The following is a 26,189-nucleotide window of genomic DNA, read 5'->3' as shown; positions in this document are numbered from 1 at the left end:
CCCCGCGCAATGTCGCATTATGCAGCCAATTCAGAAAATAAACAAGCGGTCATAAACTGACACCTTTTCATTTCAAAACGCGCTTGTTCGCGCCAACATAACGGTTACGAGTGCGGCAGTGCGCGCGATTAATAAACAAGCAAAATATGAGCGTTTTCTACCGTTGCTCAGGTGTGGTCAAAAATGGTACACACCTGTGCTGTCTTGTCCAGGTTTTAGCACCAATTTTGGTTGTATAAAAAAGAAAGAAAAAAAGAAAAACCTCCTAAGTGGATAGCTCAATCGAGGCTGTCACGAGCCTTTTCTAAACAGAAAAACCTGCCGTTTGGAATGCAACGAGCTAAGTAGACATCAGTTACATCAGACCACCACTGGAGGACAAGGGATGGTGCGCGAACACAAATGTGTCAGTCAGCTGAGGTTAAAGCTGGGTGGAATTTGCTTGTTAAACAAGCACTATCCTACTACATTCTCTTATTTTACATTAATGAATCTATTTAATATCTTAATCATTCTAACCACAATATTTTTTCTACAATGTAAATATCCATCCATATAGTAGAAGAGAATATTCATCCATAGAGTAGAAGAGCATCTTAAAGGGACAGTACACCCAAAAAAATCTCAATTTTGTCATTATTTACTCACCTCTTTCTTTCACATCTTTTTTCTTCTTCGGTGAAACACAATAGGAGAAATTTTGAAGAAACTTCAGAATGAAATTCCCATTCAATTACAATAACTGGGGACTACAACTTTTAAACTTTAAAAAAACATTTAAATTTTTTTATAAATCACTGTATAAATCCCTACATGTCTGAAGCAACACTGTCCAACAGCGACACCAGCAGGTAAAGTTACAGCAGGTGTCCGCATCTCTCTTGCCTCCCCTGAGTCCATTGACTTTTAACAGATCCCCTAATGCAGTCCCTGGGTTTGGTGGGGGGTAATTGAGAATGAATGGGGGGGAAGTCAAGTGAGAGGAGGCAATGCCTCCATCGAGCTATGATTGGATATGATTGGTTCATGTGATAAATCCCGACTCTTGTTTTCGTGCGCATTTGCGAATCAATCTGAATGAACATGAATTAGGCCTATAAGTAAACAACTCACCCACTTAGATATCACCGCTTTATGTCACTCAAAATTAAACTTGAAATGACCTGAAAACATGATGACTGTGGGGTTTTTTAGTGAGCAATCAGCTGGTGAAATTACAGATACGGAGCTTGATGACTGGTTTTCCAAAAATGAGTTGACTATTAAAAAGAACAGCCGAAAATCAGTTCACAAATAAAATATATTGTTTAAATTGCTACTGTTAATGAGATCTATACTTGGTTTTAATAAATAGAACATACATAGTCAATTTAAAAATACAAAATAGATTTGTATTTGGTTTTTCCTTTTAACCTGGAAAATATGACAACTGTTACATCTGTCAGCTGCAGGTGCCATCATGTGTCAACTGATGGCAGTCTAGTCCCTTACCATTTCCATTATTCCTGGACTTCATTTCCCAGAATCTTCTGCTCATTATTAGTTTATCTGTTTCAGCTGTGTCTTGTTTCATTTGATCATCACCCTGTCTATTTAAATGCCTTTTGCCTTCATTCATTATGAAGTCTTGTTTGAGTTCACACTCTGTCAGCATTTTGAGCAGTTCTTGGGGTCTTTATATTAATTTTTTTCTGTGTTTTTGGATTTCATGTTCCTGTCTTCCTCTGTGGATTGGATTTGTATTTAGGACTGTTTACATGTGCTTGACCCTCTGCCTGGTATGGACTATGACCTTGGATTACATTTGTTAATAAACTGCGATTGGATTCTCACTCTGTCTGGTGAATGCTGTCTCACAACCAAATCATTACAACAAAATGAAGTGTAACTGGGACATGAATTTACATTTAATTAACTTTGCTTCCTCATTTCAGAACACCACTGATAGGGCACAAAGTATAAAAAGAAATGGTGTCTTGATGGATCTGCAATGTAAAATGGGTGCTCTGAAGAAAAGCAGACAGATACATAACAGATAGATATCATAGCCACAATTTAAGATGAATTCCCACAAATTATTAATTTGCAGCCATGCTTATAAATGAATTCCCTGGTTTTAGATCAATCGTGGTACTAACCACGTTGTACTAATTCGTTAACAACTTGTGGCCACAATATCCCGTTCCCCTCCATCATGTACCATGATATGTACATGGTATTTCAAAAGAATACTATGCTGGTACTATTGTAGATATCCAAAAATCCACGGTATCACCATGTTACCTTTATTGTTTAGTGTACAATTAAAGTACCATGTAGCCTAAATACCATGCTGTGTGACTTCGGTAATCGTCTGGTACCATTGTATGAGCATCTTACTGTTGTACCTTATTACAAACAGTCCTTTTTTTGTTGGAGACTGTCAAGGTGTTCAGTGTGTTTCTTGTATTCTGCCAACTGCCATTTGAGTTTTGCATGTGTTCATGAGTAAAATCACTCTGCCTTGTCAAACACATGACATTAATCCCATTAAAAAGCAGGGCCCATTATAGTTATGGTATGGATCAAGTGGTGCGTTATCCTGCAATATGCATGTATTGTTCCACACAGTGACATCTGGAGCGCTAGTCTACAGACTGTGGCAGCCTGTGTATTTTACTTAGACCTGCATGTGAGTTCAAAGCCACTCGAGTGAGAGGCCATTTTAAGTGGAAACATGAAAGCGCCTCTCAACACGCCAAATCAGAGACAAGGAGAAAGCTTCAAGTAAACATATAACATGCGGTCTTGCTGCAAAACAGACGCAACAAGGAGTTAAAACTACAGTTAGCCGCATACACCAAGACAAAACCACAATCGATAGGTTGTTTCAACATATCACACAGGCGGCAGGTCCTGGTTCTGTGAGGCCTCAGAACAGGTCACAGCTCACGCTTCATAACATCATGTCCCCTGGCTCGCATACATGTGGCCCGATGACTGGATGATAAGGTTACGCTAGGCAACAAGCGGTTTGTGCACATCACCGCCTCAAATATTTATCCGATCCTGTCAAAGTCTGTGGCGAACAATAGGAATATTGACAGTTTAGGGACGAGAATGAGCTAGTTTGTTTGAGTGTTTTAGCACCGTGGACTCCCGTGCGGGCTGTTGCTTTGTGAAAGTCCAGTATTGTATTTCTTTCCGCTGCCAAAGCATGCTTCCTGCGCCGGGGCCGAGTCGACCAACACTGACCTCCATTTCCTTTGTTGAGGTCTGAACTAGCGCTGCCACGAGCCCCCGGACCCTGCCTCCAGACTCAGGCCTCCCTGCGCGGACCTGCGAAGCGGCCCGGGTCACCGTCACCGCTGGTGAGGTTTCCTGAGGGAGTCTGTGGATCGGACCGCACCTTAGGATATCTAGAGGAAATTTTGCAGTTAAGACACTTTTGGCTCTATGACAACAATGGTGCTTGACTTGCTAGTCTTTAAAGGGGTAGTTCAGCAAAAAATGTCATTCCATAAAATCTGTATGACTTATGTGTAACATAAAAAAAAGATATTTTGGAAAATATCCAAATTATTGGATATTATATTGGATATTCAGTCTTTTTTTTTTTTTTTTTTTGGTCCATACAATTAAAGTCAATGGGGTCCAATGTTGTTTGCATCATAATGTTCTTCAGAATATCCCTTAAGTAGTAAACACACCGTAAAAATAAAATGCCTTACATTTTTGAGTACTTTGAGTCAACTTGGGTGTTTAAGTCACTTCAAATTAAATTACATCAAACTGACTTTTAAAAAATGTATCTTGTATAATTTAGTTGAAAATTGCTTAACTTCTTTTGATGAGTTAAAGCAATGTAAAAACATATGTTGTCATAAGTTATTAATCATATAATTTTTTACAGTGCAGTATTACAAATAAATGTTCAGAGGAAAATGCTTACTTATGGATTTAAACAAAATACCAAGCCAAAAAAATTTTAAATAAAAAAACTGCAGACTGGCCAAGCTGGTCTTGGTTTTAGAGTGGTTTTTAATGTACACTACATTTGAATCTGAAGCTCTACTTAAGTTGTATGATTTGTAATTATCAAATCACTAACCCTTAGTTTGAGCAGCAGTTTAGTAATGCTTGCAAATAATGATTGACATGCATTTGGCCTAATTGTGAGTCCAAGAGGAAAAAGTTGGCCTTCGCTGGCTAAGCATAAAAATTATGACTGCCAGGATGAATATTTTGTCTTTTTGCTTTTGCAGCTCTGGTTATAAGGGTGAAGTTTTAAATCATTTCTCAGTTCTTACATCTATCACTGCGTTCTCGGGTGAAATCTTCCGGCATGGTACAGCAGTCCAGTTAAATGTCAAATATTTTCCACTAAGTGAATCAATGTCACATATTAACCAAAAAAAAAAAAAAAAAAATTCAAAAGAAATAGCTTGTGTTTCCATCTACATTTACCAAAGAGAAGACTTTTATATTTAAAAGTGACAGTTTCAACTCTCTATTCTGATTGGATTGTGTCACTGAAGCCGTAAACAGCTGATATACACAGACGAGATACTTATAATCCCAAATTAATATGATGCCTTGCAACCAGGAATTCTACAATTAGGCCAATTAACAATATTTTATGTAAAATTGTGTGTAGAGTTTTTCACATCAGGCTTTCCATGTGCAGTTAGATCACTGTATTGGATGACCTCTCATGGTTTGTTTTATTTCATCTCAAATCAAGCTTTACTGTAAAGTGGGGTCATCTCTGATGAGCAAGGAAGACCCCATTAAAATTGATCCCAGGCCCTGGTAATTTTAGCGACGACCCTGCTGTAATTTGAACATTTTCAAGGCGACATTGTTTTATAGCTTACAAATCTTGTTATTATCAGTATAGTTATTGTTTTGCCACAGTGTTTAAACTGGTACTCTTAGTATGTGTCATATATCCCTTGATCTGATACCCGCAGGGCTCCTATCCCATAATTCCTCTGTAACTGGCACAAAACTGGCTCTGCTCTATTCGGACTTTCTAGCCAAGAAAACGTCAGAGCAAATTCAGCTTTGCCTCTCAGGCTGCAATCTGACATCAGTTTACTTTTGTTCTTGAAAGAGTACGAGTTTCATCCAGAATGACGTTTGACTTGTATGGGGCAAGAGGACTCTTGAGTAAATTTGCACATATGAGGGAGGGGGGAAAAAAGAACAGATTTAGTTCCACAGTTTGATTAAATTTCACATGTGGGACCCCCCAGAAAACTCTCCACATTAGTTTATAGAAAATGAGCATCATTTTACCGGGACAGTAAGGGCCTTTTACCTGCATGTCATAAAGGTTAACATGAAAACTTGTTATAAAAATATTCTGAAAAATGGAGCTTTGCACACAGGTTTATTTTCTTAAGGCTGCAGTGCTGTTGCCTGTAGGGCCAATTGACCTGTGCTGCTCTGTGGCAGTGCACTACTGACTCTTTGAACTTGTCGTGTTGTTCAGACAGTCCTGCTCCGGGGGCTGGTAAGGAAGTGAGGAGGGAGCTCTGGGGGAAATTGGCCTTTACCCAAGGGGGCCGAGTCTCCAGCCCCTGAGGTCCATGACACTACACAGCCACAATCTGGTTTTAAAACACACACCATACTGCTGGACTTAGACAGGAGGTGGTGTCTGGCCAGAACAGCAGCCCAGGTGAATGAAAGAAAGCACCTTTATAACAAGCTTTAAGGGTGAACACAGAGCAAAAACACACGCACATACTGTGGAAGCTAGGGGTAAATTCATAATTGTGTTTAATCTCCAGAATCAATTAAAGTTTATGCTTTTTGTGGCATGCTGTCGATTAGAACAGAATCATCTGTCAGTTTATAAACCAACAGATTTTGAGAGTAATGGACCTAATGGAAGTCTGTGGGTACAGGCATCACACTGGAATAAATATGCAAAATTTTACAATATCTGCCGATATACAGTACCTGTCAAAAACATTTCATATTTTTGAAAGAAGTCTCTTCTGCACACCAAGGCTGCATTTATCTAATCCAAAAAACAGTAAAATTGTAAAATTATATAACAATAATAATAATGAAAACAGTTTTGACTGCTAATATTTTTGTAAAAAAATAAAAATAAAAAAATAATTTACAACATGCCTTCTGTGGCTATTTTCAATTTGAAGAAAATGTATGGTAAACTATATCTTTTTTTTTTTTTAAATCTATTTATTTTTCTCAATCTTTATTCAATATATAAAAAATATTTAAAACATCTTTAATAATAGCCTAAACAGTCATAACAAATAGCTGTTTACATGGAGCAAACTTTCACCACAGAAAAACAGAAACAAAATAATTTCCCTAGAACAGTGGGGTCTCAACATTTTTGGCTCGAAGGATATTATGTTCTCCAACACAATATTTGTAAAACAACCCCTCCATATACGCAGATTATTTTGTATATCTAATGTAATTATTAAAAAGCTTATTTTTATTGATATACTTAATTAACATGGCTATTAATTTATACAAACAAATTTAATTTAGGCTTTTATTCACATATAAACATTGATCAGTGAATATAAACAGAAGCTCAAACGTGCTGCGTAAGACGAGAATGAACCTCAATGGTTCTTGCTGAAGCTCAAACGTGCTGCGTAAGACGAGAATGAACCTCAATGGTTCTTGCTGAAGCTCAAACGTGCTGCGTAATGGGCCTTTCACACAGGACGCGGTATGCGCGGCGCTTGCTGCTGGGTTCAGCGTTGCCCTTCAGATACAACGCGATTTTATACTTTAATATCTGAATCAAGCAAGAATCATGAAGTCAGCTCTTTTTTAGAATAAAACATTTATTCAAACATTAAACCTGAAACTAAAAAACAAATTATATATATACACAGTACTAACCGTTCATCCATTTTGATTTCCGTGCTTGTTTGGATCCCCCGATTCTATTGGCCGCGCTGGTAATCGTCACAGAGCGCAGCGGCAAAAGTTGAACTATTTTGAACTTTGACCGCGGCGTGCGCGTGAGCACGCCAATGATGCGCACCGCTGCGCTTGCGCTTTGGTCGACGCAGCAACAAAACGTCCTTGCGCGGCGCAGGCCATTGAAATTAATGGGTTTTATAGCGCAGCGCCGCGCATACCGCGTCCTGTGTGAAAGGCCCATAACACGAGAATGAACCTCATTGGTTCTTGCTGAAGCTCAAACGTGCTGCGTAACACGAGAATGAACCTTATTGGTTCTTGCTGAAGCTCAAACGTGCTGCGTAACACGAGAATGAACCTCATTGGTTCTTGCTGAAGCTCAAACGTGCTGCGTAACACGAGAATGAACCTTATTGGTTCTTGCTGAAGCTCAAACGTGCTGCGTAACACGAGAATGAACCTCATTGGTTCTTGCTGAAGCTCAAACGTGCTGCGTAACACGAGAATGAACCTCAATGGTTCTTGCTGAAGCTCAAACGCGCTGCGTAACACGAGAATGAACCTCAATGGTTCTTGCTGAAGCTCAAACGCGCTGCGTAACACGAGAATGAACCTCATTGGTTCTTGCTGAAGCTCAAACGTGCTGCGTAACACGAGAATGAACCTCATTGGTTCTTGCTGAAGCTCAAACGCGCTGCGTAACACGAGAATGAACCTCATTGGTTCTTGCTGAAGCTCAAACGCGCTGCGTAACACGAGAATGAACCTCATTGGTTCTTGCTGAAGCTCAAACGTGCTGCGTAACACGAGAATGAACCTCATTGGTTCTTGCTGAAGCTCAAACGCGCTGCGTAACACGAGAATGAACCTCATTGGTTCTCGCATGTCAAGCAAGCATACTTGAGCTTCCTTTTACGGTCACGGGGGCAGCAATCTGAGCAGAGACACCCAGACTCTCCCTAGACACTTCCTCCAGCTCTTCCGGGGGAATATCAAGGCGTTCCCAGGCCAGCCGGGAGGCATAATCCCCCAGCGTGTCCTAGGTCTCCTCCCGGTGGGACGCGCCCGGAACACCTCCCCGGTAAGGCGTCCAGGAGGCATCCGGAACAGATGCCCGAGCCACCTCAGCTGGCCCCTACTCTACTCTGAGCTCCTCCCGAGTGACCGAGCTCCTCACCCTATCTCTAAGGGATCGCCCCACCACCCTGCGGAGAAAGCTCATTTCGGCCGCCTTCGAGTGCTTCGCCTTGCAGCTCAGCTCCTTCTTCACCACGACAGACCGGTACATCGACCGCATTACTGCAGAAGCTGCACCGATCCGTCTGTCGATCTCCCATTCCATCCTTCCCTCACTCGTGAACAAGACCCCAAGATACTTGAACTCCTCCACTTGAGGCAGGAACTCTCCACCAACCTGAAGTGGGCAAGCCACCCTTTTCCGACGGAGAACCATGGCCTCGGACTTGGAGGTGCTGATTCTCATCAAAGCCGCTTCACACTCGGTTGCAAACCGTCCCAGTGCACACTGAAGGTCCTGGTCTGATGAGGCCAACACGACAACATCATCCCTAAAAAGCAGAGACGAAATCGTGTGGTCCCCAAACCGGACACCCTCCGGCCCCCGGCTGCACCTAGAAATTCTGTCCATAAAAATTATGAACAGAACCGGTGACAAAGGGCAGCCCTGCCGGAGTCCAACATGCACCAGGAACAAGTCTGACTTTCTGCCGGCAATGCGTACCAAGCTCCTGCTCTGGTCGTAGAGGGTCCGGACAGCCCTTGTGTGCGTTGATGAATGTTTATATTGAATAAAAGCCTAAATTAAATCGGTTCATCATATAAAGTGATCGTGACTTCCGAAAATTTTGACAAAACCGATCTCTTTATGAACTTTTTGAAGCGACAAAGTGGTAGTTGTGTGGACTGTCAATGGAGGGACAGAAATCTCAGATTTCATTAAAATGTCTTAATTTGTGTTCTGAAGATGAACGAAAGTCTTCGACATGAAGATGAGTAAATAATGACAGAATTTTACTCCAGCACATTCTTAACAGTCAAATCTACATAAAGTACACAAAAAGAAACCTGAAGCCAAGTTTAAATTAAATCTTTTTTAATTCGATAACATGTTTTGAGTGCACAAAATTTATTAACATTTCTACACAATAGGTTAGGATAACAGCGCAACCACTGGCACACTGGTCAGGAGCATTGAGATCATGATATTTATAGGACAGCGATTGGCCCTTTTTACCAGTTCCAGAAGAACAAGCGGCTGCCGTGCTTGGATGGCTGTAGCTCAGCCTCAATGGGAGTGTTGGGCTCAGGTCTTGGTCTTGAATGGTAGGGGTTTTCAGGCACGGGTCGAGAGGTTGCCACCTTGGTCACCTGTAGGAGAGGTCAAAGGTGTGAAGTACAGGATATGGAGAAAGACCAAAACGACATGGAAACCACTTCTAATACAGGTTTAAAATAAAGTAATGAATATTTTGACCCACTTTGGACAGATCTCCTAGGTCAGGCCTCTCCCAGCCCAGCTTCTCCAGCACACAGCTATCAAACTCCTTCTGCTGCTTACGGCAGTGGCGCAGCTCAGCCAGGCTAGAGTAATCCAGGCAGGTCCAGTACTCTGTGAAGGACTCGGCACAGTTTCCCTTTATCTGCCTGTAGACCAAACAACATGTGATTTTAAAAACTAATTACATGCAAATAGTGGGGTTTACACTATGTCCTAACCAGCTACGACACAACAACTCATTTTCTGTCCATGCTGAAAGCCAAAAATGCTGAAGGACATAATAAAATAAAATGCAGGTGAGTTCTCTCTATTTGTGCGCCCTTTCACACAAGTAACACCTGGAAAACCATAAACACATACCTTTTATTTTCATGACATCCAGGGAACTTCTCCAGACAGCACCTTTTTTATGGTTGTGCTTGTAAAATATCCAATGACTCCTGAATAACCTTTTTTGTAAACGTTTTAAGTTTAAGAAAAATATGGACAGGGCTTTGGTTCAATGACATTTCAGGAATGAACGATGCTCAGAACAGAAACCAAGCTACTTTACAAACTACTTTACTATTTGCTATCCTGCAAAGACAGATGTCCTATGCTTACATTTATTTTGATTCATTTACCTGGAATTTGTTGAAATCGTGGGAATAAATCTCAGTCCCATGATAATATTTTTTCATTTATAGAAGTTAATCCATCCATACACTTGCCCATTCATGACAGACAATGTGCAGTTGCATTACAATTTGAAAATCCAAGACTACAGTAATTCACCCTTTGCCGAGAGATTGATTGACAGGCGATCTGATCAATCATAACGCCGAATCCGCCATCACTGTTGACAAGTCCAAAGCCCAAGTGCCAAGTGTTGTCAGAAATATATCTGAAAATATGGGGTCGTCTTATATTCAGGGTCTAGACTTTTACATGCCAATAATACACCCGCAACAATAGGGCGCGCAAAATACGAGTAAACGAGTATTTCCCCCAGGACTGAAACAACCCGCCACTGTACACTACCGGTAGTTTACAGTGGTAGGGGATGCAAACTTTAAGCTAATGGTGATAAATGTCAGCTCTCATTAAGCAGCCAAGAGATACGATGTGTCAGAGTGTAATGTTAGAAGATGGTGAGCCCAAAAAGACTGTCTAACTGCTGTCCTAAAAGCGGCCGCTTTGAAGAAATTGACAGACTAGTGTTGTCAGTAAGTAGCCGAAAAAAGAAAAGAGGGGCTGCCCATAACCAGAGCCGTCATCCAGCTGAAGGCACTGGGTATCGCCAAAGTGCTTAACTTACCCACCAGCGAAGGACAAGGACCTCATTTCTTATTTCGGCTACATACTGAGGCATTGGCCCGTCAATTTCTTTGAAGCGGCCGCTTTGATCTAGTGTAAGAATGATGAGGTGTAATGGATTAGCGAATGGGTCACACCAATAAATCAGAATGATAAAAAAATACTAGAGTCAAAAAGTACCAACTTCGGTACTAAAATTTAAAAATGTGACCATACAAGCATTTCCCTCTAGCATTGTGAACGCTGTTGAACAGATTCTTAATGACCTCTGATTGGCCATTGTGTTCACGCTAAACATACAGCCTATGTCTCTGATTGGCCATTGTGTTGGCGCGCTCAACATATATGTCTCTGATTGGCTACAATGATCAACAATGACATATTTGACGCTCTTCACAGAACGCTTACACAGATACAAAAGGGAGCATTTAAAAGCAGGTCTATCATCATATCCCTAATATATCCACTGATAGACGCCGCTTTCAAACGCTCCTGTGTGTATCTGTGTAAGCGCTCGATAAACAGAGTCAAAGACAACGTGTTGATCATTGTAGCCAATCACAGACATGAAGCGTGTCAACACAATGGCCAATCAGAGACATATATGTTGAGTAACAAATCAGAGGTGTTTAAGAATCTGTTCAACAGCGCTGAAAATGCTAGAGAGAAATGCTGGTATCGTCACATTTTTCTAATTTCTTGGTACCGAAGTCGAGTAGAAGTCGAAGTAGAGTTTTGCTCTAGTAAATACTGAGAAATCTTATCAGAAGGAATTGCAAAATTGTAAAAAACAACAACAACAAAAAAAAAAAACATGGTGATGGTGTAAATTGCTTCACAATTACAATGTACAGCTCATAATATTAAAATCCATCAAAAATATTCAAAGCCAAATCAAGACAAACAAGTGAAAGTGTCGAGTACCTGAAGAAGTTGACTGCACACTCATTGACTTTCTTCCCTTCTTTCAGACACTTTCTGGGGTCCTTCTCCTCCCAGCGACACAGCATGAACTCTTTGTTGGCCTTGTCACATTGAGAGCCATAGTGATGAGCAGCAGCCTTCAGTACAGCTGATGATACATTGACCTGCAAAGAAAACAGCAAAGTCCTGAGAACACACATGATGCAGGAGAAAATTACCTATTTGACTTTAAGTGAATACATTATTTTCCCCAGCAAAAAATATGTATATATGTATGACATTAAAAAATATCCTGGATATTGAGACAAAATGTCAGGTAGCCAGTCTTGTTATTGAATTGGATATTAATAAGATCCAAAACAATAGGCACATAATTACAAAGCACATAATAATCTATGCGTGTCTTGTGTCTATAATAAGCCTACTAAGAAAAAGGTTTGTAACCCATTATAGTGTTACCCTTAATAATACATGGAAATATGAAACCACTGACACTTTACTACACTAACACTGCTAAAAACAAAGCCAATATGTAGTCAAAAAATCAGTTATCAAGTTTCGAATTCCTGCTTTCTTTTTTATCTTCACTAACAGGCATACACTACTATGCTAATTTAAATGAACTTAACAGGTTAACGTTAGCAGTGCGACTCCTGCAGCTTCAGGCTAACACCTGCTTGTTTTTCATTATTTCAGACGTACCTCTTCGACGTTCAGTTCCTGCAACGTCGGGATCTCAACCACACCGGGCATGGTGCGAATTATACGGCACCAAAACTAATCAAAATGAGTTTGACAGTCCACCAATGTCCTCGTCTGCAGATAGACGAGGCCGCACGAAGAAGGTCAGTTGACGGCGCAGGTGCGCATGCGCGAAAAATTACAGGCGCATTTAGATAGCGTCATGCGTGTGGAAACTGGGACGCGGCAGCGCCATCTTGGCTCCTTTCGCAACGCAAAGTTATGCCACTACTTTTCTGCAGATTTCAAAACCTTTTTCTTATTCTGAGATGATTCAGTATCGTTTATTCTATCAGTTTATTTATACAGGACAGTTACATATGTCCCAGAGGAGTGTTTTTACCATTACAAGTAGAACCTCGGTTGTGTTTCCATGGAAACAGAATCAACATGGAGTTCATGGGTAGCAGTTATGATGGAGATTACAAAAATGGCAGGTAAATCAACTGAATTTGACGACATTTATATGAACTACAAAACTGAATCTAATTTAAGGCTATGTGAAAGCCATATACATATTATGTCATATTCTATGCATATGATGTGTCCAGTTTCTGATTATATGTTCATGAAGAAAGTCTTGAAGTCACAAAGACATTATATCACGTTCATAAAATAATTAATAAATAAATAACTGGTAGACCAGGTTTTTTCAGGCACCTGGTATATTAAAATATTTTAAATGTACAAAACAATATAAAGTGAAACTATTCCATATGATTTAATAAAATGTATGGGGTTTCCTGAATATTTTAAATCTTTTTCATGACTGAGAAGGCAAGGGATATTTAATGACTCAATATTTTCCTAGTAGAAAAAATAATAATGTAATGATTTCCCTTTTTGCAATATGCTCGTGCCAATTTAGCAGTACTCTTGAGAATAATGATACAATAATTTTGATAGGTAATAAGTGAGGCAAACCATCTCATTTCCTCTCATCGTGTTGTCTTTATTAAAAGGATGGAGGGGAAGGGCGAATACACAATCCCCACTCACACTAGATATGTCGGAGAGATGAAAGACGGCATGTTCCATGGAAAAGGAGAGCTGCATTTCCCCAATGGAAGCAAATATGAGGGAACTTGGGAGAAAGGAATATCCAAACAGGTCTTTCTCTGCTCTTAATGTTAATAATATAAGTATGTCAACAGCCACATATTTTATATTTAACAAAATATCAGATACAGCAAGTGCCAAATGTTTAAAAGAAAGATAGAACAAGCACACTTTACAATGATAAAATAATAGTTATACTGATTAGAATGTAGATGAAGAGTGTTGTGATACATTCTGGTTGTTAAAGGTAGGGTAGGTAATTTTCGGAGAGGCTAGCAATAGCGAGATTGATCCCACTCTCCCAGCAAGCTAAATACACATTAATTGTGCAGATATTAACATAAATAAATACATAATCTCCATATTACATACATAATACATTACATACATAGTCCCCAATGCCATCTCTCTCTTGTTCGTCCATCCTCGGGATGCTGCTGTTCATCTTCGCGCGAAGAAATTTAAATTACTAAAATACTTCTTTGGTTATCTATTGAGTGCATCTGAAAACAGATGACTCTTGCTTGGATATTTTGTATTTAATGCAAGGGCATTTTGAAGTATTTCTTGAGTGTCCAAATACTTTTTTGTGGACTAAATGTTTTTGTTACATATATAGGGAAAATACACATTTTCTGATGGCCTGGAGTATAAAGAGACTGACTGGGATTACTGTGATGGCACAGACAGGCGGTTCTACTCTGAGAGGTGTAATGGGCTCAAACCAGCAGGTATGGTTTGACATTACTGGAATTATTGTGTGGGATCATTTATAGACAAGCAGCATGATTCTCTAAAAATATAAGAAAGAAATCAAGTCTCACCATGTCTTTGAATAGGAGAATCCCAGTTAACTGATCGGGACCCCCCGCGGCTCATCCCTGATGGTTGCTATGACAGCGGCGATGGCTTTTATGATCCAAACACCAGGGTCGTCAAAGACTATGATGGCAATTTTCTCAGGAACGCAGGTATGAGAAAGTGCCATTGCAAGTTTTAGTCTGCGAGTGTGTGTGTCATTCACAATTTCCTACACCGTGTTCCATGAAATCCACAAAATCTCAATATAGTTCTCGGTCCATGATCTGAAGTAGTAAACATTTGCTTTTGGTCCTTCCACCTGGAACACATAAGACCACAAGCATTCGAGTGGCATAAATGGATTAGCTAAATGCATGTAGATAGTGTAGGGCTGAAGATTGAGCGGGGAGATTGTAAGATAACTCATCTGTAGGTCTTTTCTCTTAGCCAGACATGCCTCAGTTCTGTAGTCATTTGAATTGTTTTCAAGGAAAATGTAAAACACATTTTCCAGTGCCTTACGTGGGATCTCTGATTTGAGGTGAATTCATTATGTCAGCCTTATAGATAGGAGGCCAGAATCCCCCAAGCTGTGTCATTGATTAGACAAGGTTGTGAAATTAATAATCCCTGTGTTACCTGAATTATTTTATTGATGTTTGTGTATGTGTTAGGGAAGCTACACGCTAGGCTACTTATAATTTAATACAGTCTATCCTTTTTTTTTTTTTTTTTAGTGAAAGTGTTTAACAGTGAAGCTATTTAAAGAGGCCAGTATTTTTTTTTTTTTTTTTTAGCTCTACACAGAAAAAGGTTTCCACTTATTTATAATGCTTCAACAAAAGATTTCCTTTTCAAATAAATGTGTTTTTTTTTATCTTTCTATTCCTCAAAGAATTCTGAAAAAATATTAAGCAAAAAATATATTAAACTGTTTTCAACATTGATAATAATAAGAAATGTTAATCAATCAATCAATCAATCAAAAGCATCAGCTTTGACATCACAATAATAAATAACATTTTAAAATATATTAATAGAAATAGAAAACAGTTATTTTAAATTGTAATAATATCTCCTCAATATTAGTTTTTACTAATATTGAAAATGGTGAAAATCCAGCTTTTAATGTTGTTAATATGTCCATGTGGTGTTAAGACAAACCATGTGCAAATTCATAAGTCGACACCATTGCTGAGTATTTTCTGCTTAAAACTGCAGTGAACCAAAGACAGTCTCAAAAACACAGTTTGAAATCGCTGGTGTTGTCACAAACTACCTTGTAACCAACATGTGATCAACAACGAGTGGATCTATGGTGTAAGTGAGTGGAGGCGGGGCTAATTTGCATGATCATTTTGGTGATCAAAGATGAGTTTTAAGGGATACAATTATTGACTACAGGGGGACTTTAAATAAATGCAGTGTTGGTGAGTTGGTGAGACTTCTTTCAAAAACATAAAAAAAAATATACCACAGTGTAAATTTTGTCATTTATTTTTGCAGGTGCATGATACATTATTCTTTATTTATTGTGAAAATATGATTATTACCATCAGTACCAAATGGTGGAATTACATTCGATAAATGTAACCTTAGATGGTATATTTGCTTGTGCAATTTCTTTTGTAATGTGCACATAAAACCGAACCAGTCATGTTTGTTAATGTGCAAATTAGCATGTCATGGTTACATTTGCTAGTTTTACTTGGGTTCGTCTGCAGTACGTAACAATATACCATTTTTCCATATTCAGTTATTTTTATTGAAGAAATAAGACTAGAACAACATCTGTTTGCATAGGACGTGTTCTTGTAGTTTTTTAATTACTGGTCTACACATGTGTTAGACTTACATCTTTGGCTGTTACACTATTTGTTTCCTAGTTCATATCCAGGTATCTGTATTTAGAACGTTGCTTGGGAATTATTTGGCAGCTGTGTTTTCCAGTATTGTGAGTTGCATAATTTGGTAAACACTGTCTTGAGCAAATACATGCAACACGATCTGCATCCCCACCTTTCGTCACAGTCTGATTGTGAGCTTGCATGTCTATTTCATACATCTACAGTTACTATAACATAGGAAGACAGACACATCCTAAACAGATGTCAGAAGAGTTACTTATGGAGAAACACGCATAGATTTTCTTTTCGCATAGTTAATTGGAAGCTGTTTATTGATATTGTTAGGAAACAGAATCCGTGTGTGGTAAAAGAATAGTAGCAACATGGTGACGCAAACAAAATGAGTCTTTAGCAAATTTTTCTTTCTCCCTTATGTGTCGGCATCAGCCCACGCAGATTTTTCAGCTACAGAACTCCCCAAAAAACACTTTCTGTTGGAATTGTAACACCCATCATTCAAAGTGTTAAGGCCCATTCACACCAAGAATGTTAACTACAAAGATAACTATAATGATATCTATATTAGCGTCCACACCGGATCATATCATTCTGTTTATTCTAAGCGCTCACTTGAGTTTGGTCATCTGCCGCTTTAAATGCTTGAGTTCTTTATAGCAGGATGGATTCTGATTGGCTGTCTATGTTTTTATAATTCAACAGCTGGAAAAGAAAATTCTGAAAGTGATTCCAATGATTACCATTATAAGTTGTGGTGTGGACAATTTTTAGAACTTTATTTATATATTTATGTGTTTATATTGGACAGTTATTTGTGTTCCTAGATATTAATACACATTTCAATGTGTCAGTCACTCCATGCCTCTATTCAGGCTTTGAAAACACACTGTCACTTCTGCGCCAGTGTGGTATATGTTCAGTCTTCAGATCAGATAATTTCCAGGCCTCTGGGATTACATCCTTACCACATGCGGCTGGAAAGTGAGAGCAAACATCAGAGACCGAGACTTACACAAGAGCGCAGACCTGTCACATTAAACCATATCCTAGTTATGACTCCCAGAGCCAAAGCCCACCCGCTTCTACATGAGTCCAAATCACAGACTTCATTTGCATTTACATTCATGTTCTAAGTAGAAGCTTTCTGACCAAAGCCACTTACAATAAAGTGGATATATCATGTAAGTCATAGTTACCAGTTGTGACTACTCGACCTAGCAACTTTGGCTCAATCTTTAAAGGGATAGTTTCCATAGGTAAGATTCTATCCATAGGTGGAGGGTGAACCAACTCCAGGGTAAGGCTAGATGCGCTTCCTCCTTAAAAACACATTTAAATAGAATGTCATGAAATAGTTTGAAGTTACGTGTTGCCTAGCAACAACCTACTCATCCCAGTATAAACGCTCCAGATAAATGATTTGTTATTAAAGCGGCTATGTTCGCAAACCACTATAATTTGAACGGAAAAGCAAGCATACTGTATGCATGATTTGGCATGGCAACATATTTGAATAATAAATAACCATTGCCTTACCTAATGCAGCAAAACAAAAGTTTAATTCAAATTCTGAATGGATTATAGGGTGAAGTCAGCAAAAGTGGGACATCAGCTAAAATGGGACAAATAGGCTTTTTGGTGTAGTGCTCTTTAAAAAAAATTGCGATATTAGTGGGTGGTCTTGAAATGTTGAAAATCTACCTGTTAGCGTCTGGTTTAAGACATGCTTTTTTGGGCTTTAAATAATGGCGCAAACACCAGTAAATTGACGACCGCAAACTTTAGTAAATCACCTTGCATGATTCATTTAAATACTCTCCTCCCATAAAATGTTGTGTCTGAAAGGGAAACTCCTACAAATGCAATAAGGTCAGCCACAAAAATAACCCTGTCCATGCCTTTTCAGCGCTATTTTTTCACTGCGTGTCTTTATTAAATATGACAGTAGTTTTTTAACGCCAAAAGAAAGTTTGTGCTGGCGCAAGCTGTTAGTAAATCTGGCCCATAATGTCTACACTTTGTTTGTTATGAGTTAACTTATAAGGAGAGGATTTGCGAGCATCTGATTGGCCAATTACGTTCAAGAAATCAACAGATATGTTTGTGATTGGCTATATTGCTCAAGGCTGCAAAACACGTTGTAAACAGAAACCTTTGACGCTCTCAAGAGCACAAACACCAAATCTTTTTCACCAATATGCTATTATTACAGAGAAAACTGATCCTAGACCAGCAGCTTTATACATGTGTGTATATTGTATATATACCCTATCTAAGTATCATGTAGGAGTGATGGAGAGATTCTTCCCACTCAAATGTAAATCTGGCCTTTAAAGCGTAACTCTCGCCAAAATGCAACCTAGGGTCTTTTTGTTAATCTACCCGACGCAAACTTTCGTTTAAAAGCATAATTAGAATGGAAACGCCACTTTTAAGTTTGACCGTATTTTCATTTTCGGTCAAATTGCCTTTTGAATGGGAGTGCTAGGGACACGACTATGATAGCATCAAAATCACTATTTTTAAAACACTAGGCTCTACACATGAACTCGAGCACTGAGAACATTGTTTGTGTACACAGAGTTTACTAAAAAGAAAGATTTGGTCTCACTGTAGCTGTTGTTGTTTCCGTCCGCATTTTGTCAGTCAAAAACAGTCGATCTCCGAATGCGAATGAACTGACTCTGAATTTTAGTATTGTTTCTTATATGAGGATCCTTTTTCAAATACAAGGTCAATTTTGATTTTCACTAATGACAAAACAATAAATTATCCGTGAATTTAGATGGAACTGAGCTTTAGGAGCTTTCCATCTTTACTCTCCTCCCTGTTACGTTGCATTCGGAGATCGACTATTTTTGACTGACAAAATGCCGGCAGACTACAGTGAGTAAATCAAAATCTTTCTTTTTAGTAAACTCTACACAAACAACACAAACAATTTTCTCAATGCTCGAGTTCATGTGTAGAGCCCCTGGTGATACTTCGAGCAAAGTTTCATGTTGTGTCGAGCCTTCTTAGTGTTTTAAAAATAGCGATTTTGATGCTATCATAGTAGTGCCCCAAGCACTCCCATTCAAAAGGCAATTTGACCGAAAACGAAAATACAGTCAAACTTAAAAGTGGCGTTTCCATTCTAATTATGCTTTTAAACAAAAGTTTGCCTCGGGTAGATTAACAAAAAGACCCTAGGTTACATTTTGACGAGAGTTACGCTTTGAATCAACGCCATCTCTTCCGTTAGATCGTTTTATAATATGGAATATTGTGCATCCTATAGATTTATTTTTATCACCTGGAGGTGACTGTTCATTTGTCAGAATGGGTGTGAAGACAGAATTTATTGCCAGTAGCTTCCCTCCAGGATGGAGGATCACAGAGTGCGCAGATGCTGAAAAGGCAAACGAAGAGGAACCACATTCCCTGCGGGAGGATGTTTTTGGGAGGAGAGGAAAGAGGGACAAGTCCAACTACAGCTGTGGGGCAGAGTAACAGTAGGATCCAGGAGGCAGGCATGATAGCGGGTGGCAATCCCAGACAGGAGCAGCCCAGGCTGGACAGGAAGGCCTGCGGAAATGCCCAGGCTGCAGGCCAACTCTGAAGCTGGTTGGAGAGCACGAGAAAAGCAGATGGGAGGAAGCCCTGAAGAATCTCAACATTGGTCATTTGAAGTCAGGGAGGGTGGGTTATTGCAAGCCGCGGTTGTTGGCGTATGGCGTTGGCGTCATGTAGGACTGCCCCTTGAGATGGGCACAAGGCAAACTGAATCCCCTCCATATGTCCTATTCTGCCCAAGTTGATCAGCTTCTCCTCTTTGTCTTCAATCCAAGCACACCAAAGCATGGTAACTGTATACTCCAAGCAAAGTTTTAGCCATATGCTTGTCTTTTCAAAAAAAACAACAGTAACTTAAAGTTAGTGCTATTTGCTCTTTTACTTTAAACCTCTAACCCCAAGTGTTCAACATTTTCGTTTCACCACTTCGAATTATACCTCAAATCTTGCAGCTTGTTGAGTAGAGATGTGCTATTACTTTTCTAAATCTGGAATATACTTCTTGACTTTTGCCCATGTTTTTGCCCTGATTTGCAGTCAGGGCGAGTCAATGCCAGTTTCCAAAAGCTAGAGCCAGTCTGAAGATTTTGGGCTGCCAGAGCATTTACAGAAAATTGCGTAGTGTATGATGGGAACACACTCCAATTTTTTTTGCTTCAGACTATGCTTCCCTCCAGTCTGAGGATATCAAACATATTTGAAATTTTAAGCCAATTTCAGAACATACATCATAATACATAATGCACTTTTTACACTGACTTCCAACTGCCTCGACTTACACCGCAAATCTGTCCAGACCATACTTACCGTGTCTACCAACCTAAGGCTGCATCCAAATGCGCTTGGCTAGGCCTAGTTTTTTCCCCAACTCAGAACAAAGTGTCACTATTGGTCATCCATGTTTATTTTTATAGTCATGCATCTCCTGTCTGCGTGGCACATGTTTCTGCATGATTTTTTAGTGTTTGGAATGACTTGAAAGTCTGGTAGTGTGTGATCCTCAGTCGTTTAGTGTATGATGTCCAGTTTTTCTCTATAATTATTTACAAAGTTGGCAAGTGTATGATGCCTTGTGTTTTAAAATTAGTTGTTGTTTTTAAAGTTGTGTAGAGTATTCCAACCTAAAGTTATCTGATTCAAGGCCCGTTCACACCAAGAATGATAACTATAAAGATAACTATATTAGAGTCCACACCAGCGGACGATAAAATTCTGTCACTTTAAATGCTCGAGCTCGTTACAGCAGGATGCATTCTGATTGGCTGTCTATGTTTTTATCAGTCATCAGCTGGATAAAATCGTTCTGAAAGTGATTCCAACGATATGGTTTCTCTGTGCCGTTATCATTATAGCTGTGGTGTGAACTCTGCTATTCTTTAATATTGAGAATTCTTTTTAGAACTATATCTTTATAGTTATCGTCCTTGGTGTGAACAGGCCTTTACAGTTTTCATCTGCATAAAGATGGGACCTGAACCATAGGGATCAGAATAGCACAGAGACTTGGGAAGTGGGCTCTTTTGACTTGAACCAGACAGTAACCACCCAGAACAGCCTTGAATCACGGTGGCATCTTTTGCACAGGCAAGCACAACTCATGTTTGCTTCGGAAAATGTAAAAATAGTTTTAATTACAATACTCAAATAATTCCATAAACACCTACTTGCCTCATCTATAAGATTCTTGGAGGATAAGGTTTGCCTGAAAGAATGTAAGAACATGGGATGGTTCCTCTGTTTCCTTCCTGACTGTAAAGGCTTTGAAACATGAGCGGGGGCGTCACTAAAGCCCCTGTCATTACACAGAACGCTTGTAATAAGCATTGCATAGCAGAGGTAGCAGGATTAAAGGCTTTAGGGACTATAGGGTTTCTAGGTTGCAGTAAACCTGAAGCCAAGCAGGCAGCAGAAGGCAGGCGTTTGGTTTACGTTGGGACTGGAAATCCTGTTTACAACCAGCTTTAATAACACTGTGTGTAAATGAGCAAGGGGGTTGATACACTCCATTTACAGTAATTACATTTGATTGACCTGTCAAGACATACTAATATATAGACCATATTTTACCAAGTATCACCACTCTTGTAGAAAACTACAAGTTTCTTTTAGTACTATGAAAATAAACCTTGCCTAGTACTAAAAGTGACTTGTAGTTTTCTGAGTTGTGATTGCCAATGCAGAACTACACCCTGGCTGGTTGCCAGGGGGTTGCTATAAGGATGATATTTTTGGTATCATCAATGTTCAATCAATTTCAATAATATTCTTGTCTCTAGATATGACTCAGATGCCTTGTTCAGTGCAAGTCTATGGGAGTTTTTAGCTGCTTATTGTCTGCCAGGCAATTTTTTTATTTGTTATCATATCCCTCACATCCCCACAAAAATTGCCTTGCAGACAATAAACAGCTAAAAACTCCGATAGACTTGCACTGAACAACAGATCTGAGTCATATCTAGAGACAAGAATTTTATAGAAATTTGGGGGTGGATTCTTCTTATCATGAAGCAGGACAAGTTAAGTTCTGAACAGATTTAGAACAAACAACAGTAAAATAGAAACAATAATAGTAATTCTTGGCTTAGCAAGTATGTTGCTCTATCCTTTTAAATATTTGGGGATTTGAGTGTGATAATGCTCTTTAAACAATACTGTCTTTTGTCTTACTTTAGCGTCTGTTCCCGGGTAAGACAAAACTTCACTTGAGCCAGAAGCTTGACTGCCATACGGTTGCAGTGGTTTCCTGCTTCTGTGATAATTGCTTGAGGTTCACATTTAAAAATCCCACCGCCAATGAAAGCAGCCACGGCCTGAGCCCATAGTCACTTTTTTTTAGGGAACACCAAACCTTGTCAGGAGATGATCATCCACCTGGTGGGAATACACAGCTCCACGAGCCTTGGAATAATCTCAGGCGATAATCAGAGATCCTAAATCCATTAATGAAAAGTGCGGCTCTGTTTGGAAGGAAACACTTTTCCTTTTGATTATATTTTAGGGATTAAGATAAACACCTCCTAACAAGGTACCATTACTGCTTCCTTTCTGACTCCTGGGCTTTGATCGTGGAATGCGTGTCATATTCATTTAGACCACCTGAATGAGGGCTCAACGTGAACATGTGGAAAGGAGGTTTGAATAAAGTGAGGAGGAAACTGTCATTTTGTGTTTTGCACAAAATACAGGCATGTAGCTAAAATAAATGTAAGAAAAAAAGCAAATGTTGGGAAAGTAAAAAAAGCCACATGATTGTACTTTCCCATTTATAATAAAAAATAAATTATACTACCACATAAACAAGAAAGACAAGGGCAAAAGGGGAATAAATTGATAAGGGGGAAAATCAGAATTAAAAAAGCCAAGAAAAAGAAACTAAACATTAGTAATGAAAACAAATAGATGGTTATATGGGTTACGGAAATTCAAGGAGATGAATTTCAGCAAAGTTTTAGGAAGTATGAGGGCTCAGACAGTTCTTTAAACAGTGTTCCCACAATGAATGTGCAATTGTGAATGACCTATGAATGAATGACTATTCCAGTCATTTGTGGTTACTGGAATTTTTTACTTTTTTAATCATTTTATAGAGATTGCACTCAAAAATATTTTATAGAACAAAAGCCTACATGAAAAAGAAAAACAATTTTTAAATTACCTGGTATTTTTTCATGACCAATGAACCTAAACAAATGGACAATAAGGACTTACTGTTTTTTTTTATGCAAGAGAGCGACTTGTGGCTTGTTTAAAGATAACAAATTTTCCATCAGGAACAATATTTAGGCCTAAATACATTTCGTTATGCTTGTTTCCAACTATTCACACTGATGTAAGGTCCGGTAGCCTATATTATAATCACTTTGCTTTTGTAAGCTTGATGTCTACGCTATGGACTTAGGCTACCTGTTACGCAGTTCAATTTAAATCACTATTGTCATGTAAATCTCATGTCAAGAGTTACTATTTTCAAGCCCTTTAAGCCCTAGACAACTGATACGGAGGAGAATTTATTTGCAGTAGATTTGATGTGAGTGACACGTCTGCTCTGAAATGGGATTGTATTAGCCTATGAATTTAGCAAGTGTATGAATGCCAGGCAAACAATAAGTCCTGAGGTGCTAATTTCGTGCAAATATAACCGCGAGAACTCGGAGCATTTACGGAAATGTAATTGTAGACCGACCCTGTCCATCAGCCATTGGTTGAAGCGCCCACGGAGGTATTAATTGGTTTAAAATAGTGATGAAATGTTCCTCTCGAGTGTGACCTCCATGTGGAGAGCGTGAGGTGGGAGCGAGTGAATAAAGTGAGACGTTAGCATGCAGCTGTCGCAGAATGGGCCGGTCGCGTGCTGGAAAAGTCTCAATTGCTGCGCGCGGGAACCAGGTAGAAGTGGCGGGAGGCGCGTGGAGAGGCCGTTTAGGACCATCGCGTGCAATTATCGACAATCAGAGGAGAGCTTAAGACCTGTTCTCAACAATGGGCCCAGTTCGCCACGTTCATGGGGGTGAGCGCTCAAGTGCGTGCAGCTGCGCGCTCACATTCAGCACCAGCAGCAGAACTACCTCGCGCTCCGCAATTAACAACTCCTTTCAGTTTTAACCATTTAAAAAAGCAGTATATTATTCACTGTTTTTTGGTTGTGGAATCATCTCTGGGAAGGGAATGGGAAAAAAAAGGGAGTGATTGATTGTCGCGTGAAGTAGGCTGTTGAGAGCGAATTTTCATAATTGTTGTCTTAATCCTGCACGTAAAAAATGTAAATTGCCTTTAACCGCATATGAATGAGTTTGACACATGCCTTTTGGAGCTCGATTTTTGACCAAACAATCAGAAAGAAAAAAATACCACATAGGCTATTTCATTTACAAGTAGCCTATGCACATGCAGACTTCATGCTTTTATTATACATCTAGAAAGCTTTCTTTTTTTTCTTATCAGAATGAGTGAAATATGAATTTTCTGCCCTTGTAGATGACCAAGAACACCAGTGGATTGTGCGGACATGCAGGAAGAGCTGGGATGAGTTCATTGGCCACTATCCAAGAAGCAGCACACTAGAGGAGAAGTGAGAATACTCACACACAGTTCATATGGATGTCATCTGAACATTAATGCAGCTTTGTTACATTCATTTGTTTATTTCTTCAATCCTGTTATCCTTTCCAAAATTTAAACTGAGTTAAAAAAAAGTAAAATATTTTAAAATGATTATCACTATACTAACAACTGTTAAATTGCAACCCACAGAAATCATACTTTATGTATTCTGGATTAATGAATGCTTAATGGAAAAATAAAACATGAGTTTGCATTAAGCGATGAGCATATCTACTGTATATTAACAAATCAACAGTTTTTGAGCAACTTTGTTTTATATTTATTACACAATTAGCATTATTGTTTAAAGTGTTTTGTACTTTTTTTTTAATTATCATGAGAAGTGAAAGTGTCCAATCAGAAAAAAAAAAACCTCAACTGAACAGCTACATAACAAACTACGAAATAATCAAATCAGAAGAATATAATTAAGTGAGTTTAGGTTTTAAAGGCCGTTCCATACAGCTTATTTTAAAGACAAAATCACGTTTGCCAAGATAATAGTGGGGTTTGGGTACAAATTCAAGTAAGAAATGTTACATCATTGCTGTATTCTGTCCAAGTAAATGATCACTAACATTCAACAGCTGAATACTTCTACTGACGTAAATGCTCAGCTTGAAATAAATGAGATGCAAAGTTTTCTGCACTCGAGAAAGTGTGTGTGCTTGAGCACAGAGAGGATAGGTTAGTCAAAGATTATGTCTCAGTGTGTCTTTTGAAAGAGAACACGGGATATGCGCGCTCAATCCTGTGATGTGGCCTGACAGGGAATTCCTGTGTGTGATGCTGATGGAATCAGTGATGGAGTCATTACCGCACACACTGACCCGTGAAGGGTCTGCCAGCTCCTCCATCAGCCTGTGATTGCTTCCTGCTACACTCGTGCACACACACCGGCACATGCGTCTATACCACAGGCAGAAATTAACCAGGGCTCAGGGCAACAACAGAAAAAAACTCTCTGAAAGTGACAAAAACCATCCAGATATATTCCAGATATAATATATATAAATGATCTGTAATATTTCATACATTTCATAATATCCCAACCTGTCATAATAATAACTTGTAGCAGTCAGATATAAAATATGCATTTCATGTTATAAAAGAGTGTTTTATGACTACTGTGCCTGGATCCAATGGTAATGCCATTGAAAAAAAACCTATCTATCTATCTACTGTAAAAAATGGTATGGTCTATAAATTATGACAACATGTTTCTACATTTTTTACATCATTTTTTAAGTCAGTTGAATGTAATTTAAGTTAAAATGACATAAACATCCAAGCTGATTGTACTCTCTCTCTCTCTCTCTCTCTCTCTCTCTCTCTCTCTCTATATATATATATATGTGTATATACAGATTAAAAAAGCAATGTTTTATCATTCAAGAAAATGTGGAATTGTATTTTAATACAACATA

General features: G+C 39.0%; 2 protein-coding genes across 2 annotated transcripts; one reads left to right on the top strand and one right to left on the bottom strand.

Moving 5' to 3' along the window:
* Window positions 1–8,994: 8,994 nt before the first annotated feature.
* ndufa8 (NADH:ubiquinone oxidoreductase subunit A8) lies at window positions 8,995–12,511 on the bottom strand. Its single transcript, XM_084400541.1, has 4 exons — window positions 12,344–12,511; window positions 11,642–11,805; window positions 9,402–9,567; window positions 8,995–9,291 (listed from the first exon to the last, which is right to left on the bottom strand). The coding sequence occupies exons 1-4, from the start codon at window positions 12,392–12,394 to the stop codon at window positions 9,154–9,156; spliced, it is 519 nt and encodes a 172-aa protein (XP_084256667.1). The 5' UTR covers window positions 12,395–12,511; the 3' UTR covers window positions 8,995–9,153.
* Window positions 12,512–12,561: 50 nt separating this feature from the next.
* On the top strand, window positions 12,562–24,978 carry morn5 (MORN repeat containing 5). The gene is made up of 5 exons (XM_084400540.1): window positions 12,562–12,819; window positions 13,345–13,492; window positions 14,061–14,172; window positions 14,281–14,412; window positions 24,637–24,978. The coding sequence occupies exons 1-5, from the start codon at window positions 12,773–12,775 to the stop codon at window positions 24,732–24,734; spliced, it is 537 nt and encodes a 178-aa protein (XP_084256666.1). The 5' UTR covers window positions 12,562–12,772; the 3' UTR covers window positions 24,735–24,978.
* Window positions 24,979–26,189: the final 1,211 nt, after the last annotated feature.

This window comes from Rutilus rutilus, assembly GCF_951802725.1.
Source record: "Rutilus rutilus genome assembly, chromosome: 25".
Classification (NCBI taxonomy): domain Eukaryota; kingdom Metazoa; phylum Chordata; class Actinopteri; order Cypriniformes; family Leuciscidae; genus Rutilus; species Rutilus rutilus.
Note: the sequence above shows the minus strand (reverse complement) of the source record. Positions and strands in the feature narration are given on the sequence as shown.